The sequence below is a fragment of the Rattus norvegicus genome, chromosome 9 (genome assembly GCF_036323735.1).
Source record: "Rattus norvegicus strain BN/NHsdMcwi chromosome 9, GRCr8, whole genome shotgun sequence".
In the NCBI taxonomy this organism is placed as follows: domain Eukaryota; kingdom Metazoa; phylum Chordata; class Mammalia; order Rodentia; family Muridae; genus Rattus; species Rattus norvegicus.
In genome coordinates this window covers 57,075,662-57,080,764 of record NC_086027.1, presented here as the reverse complement: position 1 = coordinate 57,080,764, position 5,103 = coordinate 57,075,662, and the positions used below count along the sequence as shown (strand labels likewise).

At 43.7% G+C, this 5,103-nt stretch overlaps 1 protein-coding gene across 1 annotated transcript in view; it reads left to right on the top strand.

Annotated features, from left to right (window-relative positions):
- The first annotated feature begins 241 nt into the window (after positions 1–241).
- Positions 242–5,103, top strand: part of Stat4 (signal transducer and activator of transcription 4) — a 115,907-nt gene continuing 111,045 nt past the window's right edge. Inside the window, exons 1-3 of the mRNA NM_001012226.1 lie at positions 242–713; positions 3,419–3,547; positions 5,090–5,103. The exon at positions 5,090–5,103 is cut by the window's right edge and continues 131 nt beyond it. Of these exons, the coding sequence (NP_001012226.1) occupies positions 3,420–3,547; positions 5,090–5,103 (142 nt within the window). The 5' untranslated portion in view covers positions 242–713; position 3,419. The remainder of the gene's footprint in view (positions 714–3,418; positions 3,548–5,089) is intronic.

The following is a 5,103-nucleotide window of genomic DNA, read 5'->3' as shown; positions in this document are numbered from 1 at the left end:
CTAAGGGAATCCACTGAAAGTCCGGTGATCCCTGAGTGAAGACTGCTTTGTCCAGGGCTATGTCTCTAAGTAACTTTGCTCACCTGCCTGTCCTCAATGTCTCCAGAAAGTGAGATTTAGAACCAAAAGGAGCCAAGGCTCCACCCAGCTCTGTGATTCTAGAACAGGCCCATGTCATAAAGAGGGAGGCACACACACTCCAGGTACCAGGACAAGGCTACTTAGAGTAGGAGAAAGCTATCCGGAAAGGGCAGACACTGGGAACCTTCACAGGAGTTGGCCCAAACCTGAGTAAGGCTGTCCTCTCATAAGAGAGCAGACCCTGCTGGAGGTTGGTGTGTTGATCCTGGTTCCCTGGTCTCTCTTTCCAGAAAAAGTGGGGTTGTGTCTGAGGAAAACAGGGATTCTAGTCCTTCAGTGTGTACGCTTTACTCTGCACTCTTGGGCCATCTGCATTTATAAGAGTGGTTACTAGGGATGGGGGCGGTGCTCTGCAAAGGGGGATCCAGCTGCCTTTGTAAAGCGTTTCTAGAATAGAGTGGGTAGGAACTGACTAAAGTCCCAGGGACTCAAACACTGACGCACAGGAAAGCCTCAAGTGGGTGGAGAAATGCAAATCCCCTAGTGGCATGGCGTCAGCAGCTGTGGACCCTGAAGGCCGATTCTGACTTTGGACTTGAGCAGTGCCACTGCCTGGACGGAGAGAGAGCCAGGTAAGCAAGCCAGGCAGCCCTCATCTGGGTGTGGCCTCTCCACAGGAGGAAACACTCAGGCAGGTAGCTTGGGGCTTCTTTCTACAATTGGTAATGTGTGGCTTCGTTTTAATAGACTGGGAAGGAAGGGTTGCCTATAAAAAGAAGGGTCCTACTCCTTACACTCAAAGCACTCAGAATAAAACAGCCTTCCAAAGATTTAAATGGAGATCTGGCTCCGGATCTTCCCTGAAGGAGGGAGAAGTCGAGGCATCACCTTGAAGCTGAGGGATGGGTTGGGGGCTGTGCTGCTGCGGGAGGTGTGTCAGCTAAGGGCTGGAAGACCGCCCTAATTCTCTTTAGCCAGCGGAGAGCTTTGATGTTTGGTCCGAAATTGGCATATGTGGGTTTCAGAGAAACAACACCCAGCTAGGGTAGCTGGTGATTGTGGCTTTGAGAAGTGTGAGTGATGGTACGTAGGGTAGGTCGTCCCTTTGCAAAGAGGTCAAAGAGTCAACAGCACTGCTGGCTCCTGGTAGATGGACCGCAATGCCTGGAGGGAGCAGGCAGGTATCCAGGTTTTAGATGGAAAGCTCTTGTCCTGAGCCCCTAGAATGTGAAAAGAGAGACACCCCACTGGAGGTCTGAACACCAAACAACAGCAACGACAACACCAAAACAAAACAACCCCCCCCCCAATCCACTTAACTTAATTTCTTAAGGTTTTAGAAAAGTAATTTTAAAAGAAACTTATCAGATCTACCCTCATCCGCTACCCTCCGAATCTTCCCCTCTCTCCCTAGGGTATTTATTCCCTCTAAACTTTATGTGCGGGTTTGTTTGTTTCGAAGCCACGGGGTTCACCTAGTGCTGCCTGCACGTGCCTGGGTGATGACATAGGATTGGAGCATAGGTAGCTTTAGGGATGCAGACCCTGAAGAAAACTCACTCTCCCTCCCTCCAACCACCAATTGTCAATAGCTCCTCAGCCAGGGGTGGGACTTCCTGAGCTCCCAGTGAGGTCTGAAAGTTTTTCTCTTCAGGGCCTGCCAAGGGAGAAGAGGGTCCTTCTGCACCTTGCTTCAGCCTTGGTTTTCGAGAGTGACTTATCTGAGTGATTTAACTGTAAGATAAGCAAAATAGACCCGCATCAAATAATGAAAAAGATTTAACAATAGAAACAGCGAAAGTGGCCACACTGTCTTCAGCTCCTGCCCCCCTGATGCCAATCTTTGCTGCTGGTAGGAGAAGAGAATGCTCTCGTTCTGTCACCAGACCTGGGAAGTTTGTCAGAGCTCCACATTGCGGGCAAGAGTCACAATCCCTCTTTGGTGCTTGGTTGTTTGTAAAGCCTGAGGGGCTGGCTATTCAGGGGCCCACCAGGAGGCCCAAATAAGCTTCCTTAAACATTTACTGAGCACTCACAGCATACCTGCAAGAGCGAGCCTGAAGGGCTCCTGGACATAAAGTCAAGTTCAAGATAGCTTCTCTCCCTAGCTACATTTTCCTAAGTGAAACAACTTATTATTTTATTTATTGATTGATTTATATTTATTTATTTGGTATAGTTTATAACATTTAGTGGAAGCTCAAGGAAAAGGTGTTTTAAAACGTTCCCACTGAAATCTGAAAACTCAATTTCTTCTATAAGAAAAGGAAAATGTCATACCTCCAAGACGTATTGAAACATTGTGGTGAACGTTTTTCCCTTGACTTAGTATTACTAACCAAGAAGTCTGCATTCCAAAAGAGCAGAGACAATAACTTAGTAACTTCAGGGGAGTTAAGCCATAAGATTTTTCTATGCTAGAAAGTACACCTACAGCATCTATGCTGGCCAGAGTGGGAGAATATATTTTATACTAGAGGGACACACTGGTCTCTGTGTGTTTGTTATAAAAATGGGATAGTTTAATTCTACTTTAGTTAACCTGAGGGCTCAATCACTGTCAATCACTGTCAGATACAAGGTGACTTTGTATCTATAAAAGCTTCACCCAACCATGGATCACTAGAGAAAAATAAAAATGTATGTTGGTTTAGAAATATTTTGCACTGATCCGACTCAAATGTGGGAGTGCACGCGTGCAGTGCTTCAGGAAGCTGCCACAGAACTGAAATCTAGTCAGGTGCATAAAGCTGACTGTAGAGTCCCAACAAATATGAAATCCAAGACAGGTTTGAGCATTTTCATGAACGTGAAGCTCGGGGGTGGGGTGTGTGTGTGAATGAATAGGCCTCAGAAGGTACAGTCAGCGTGTGTGTGTGTGTGTGTGTGTGTGTGTGTGTGTGTGTACTTATTTATCTTCAGTCTGCTCAAGGAGGGAGGAATAGGAAAGCGTTTTGCTGACAGTACCGGTTCTGTGCTAACCAGAGTCTATATGGACAGCCGGGTAGGGTAGGGTAGGTGTTTTGGGAGGAGGGTGGGACTTCCTGGAGCAGTAGCCTAGAAGGTCATGGTAGGGCGAGGAAGGATGTGGTTGGGGCAGAGGAAGAAAGCTGTCCTGCACAAGGGATAACTTTGAAGAAAAGACCAAGAGGAATCACTGGAAGCTGTTTTAAATGCATTTCATACAATAAAAGTTGAATTTTTCTCCTTCCTTTGAGAAACTATAACAGTTGATTTTTTTCCCCCTCCAATTAATAGCTAACAACTGATTGAGGCCTGAGGCAAGACTCCCAGGGAGCAATATTTTAAAGCTCTTACTTTTACTCTTCTTTTCTAGCATGTCTCAGTGGAATCAAGTCCAACAATTAGAAATCAAGTTTTTGGAGCAAGTAGATCAGTTCTATGATGACAACTTTCCTATGGAAATCCGGCATCTGCTGGCCCAGTGGATTGAGACTCAAGACTGGTAGGCTCAAACATGTTCCCTAGAAAAGAGTGGACAGATGCTTTGTGTCCTTTTTGTGTACTAGTCATGTACTCTATGGTCTGTTTTTAACTAGTAGATGCATTTTTTAGGCTAACACACACACACACACACACACACACACACACACACACACACACACACACACAGAAGTTGGACTTGGCTTAGGACTAGCCCATCCCCAATGACACACTTCCTTCAATAAGGTGACACCTTCTCTGACAAGGCCACACCTCCCAATCCTTTCAGATATTGCTACTCCACAGTGAATAAACATATATGAGCTTATGGGGTGCACTTTTATTCAAACCAATGTTTTAGGCAAGTCCCAGAGAAACAAACAATTCCTTTATTATAGGCTCAAGGCAAGTAAATATTCTTTTTAGGAATCCTTTTCCACCTTCAGTGGGAAATATTTACTCAACACACCATGTCCCCCCACCCCTCAATTTATTTTCAACAAGCTCCTTCCCTGTTGCTGGCTGTCTCTACCTTTTTACAATTAGAGCAAAATGAGGCAAAAGGCGTGCTCAGTGTCTCCATACCAAGCTGTTGGACATGAGAAATAATCCAAACAGCTTCTATATGAGTGTGAAACCATCCAGTTAATAAACATTTTACAAAGCTCTATTCATTCCACATAATTAAATCCCCCCTTCTCCTTCAGTCATCCTTCTTATTGTGTAAGGATATAGATCACAGGGTTTTTAATCACTTTTAACTGCACAATTCAGTGGAACTGACTGATTTGCATGTTCTGCTGTTATCATCCCACCCCTCTGCACAACATGATCTTCTCAGTCAGAAATTCTGGCCCATTAAACAGTAACCCTGGCCCTCAAAACTCAGTTCCAATCTCTCTCTCTCTCTCTCTCTCTCTCTCTCTCTCTCTCTCTCTCTCTCAATGAATTGAGTGAAGGAGGTTTTTTATATGAAGGGATCATGTATGTTTTATTTTGTGACTTAGTTACAGCATATACCAGCATTTTATTCAAATCTGAAGCTGAATATTATTACATTGTATGGATCATTTACTTACTGACATATTTCAGTTATTCTACCTCTACCTTTAGATCATTGCCAATAAAGTTGCTATGAGGGACCAGATGCCAATATCTGGTCTAATCCATGTTTCCGCCAACTACAGAGCTGTTGGCTAACAATTGCGTGCAGTATGAGTCACTGCTACACTTTTCACCGGGCGTGTCACTCATCAGAAATACATAAAGGCCTCAGTTTCTTACTGTTCTTGCCAAGGTTTAGTTTCTGATTTTTATTTTGATTTTTTTTAAAAGAATAGCCATCCCAATGGGGATGAAATACTATTTTATTGTAGTTTTAATTTCTAAAACCCTAATGATGTTGAACAGCTTTTCATGTATTTAATTTAACTTTTATTATAACATCTAAATGCTTATCACTGTGGAATAAAACTGACATTTAAAATGCATATGGTAAAGAAGTAAATGTTGTATTAACTGTTTCTTATTAAGTAGTAACACCTGGGCATTTTATTTATTTTAGGGAAGTAGCTTCTA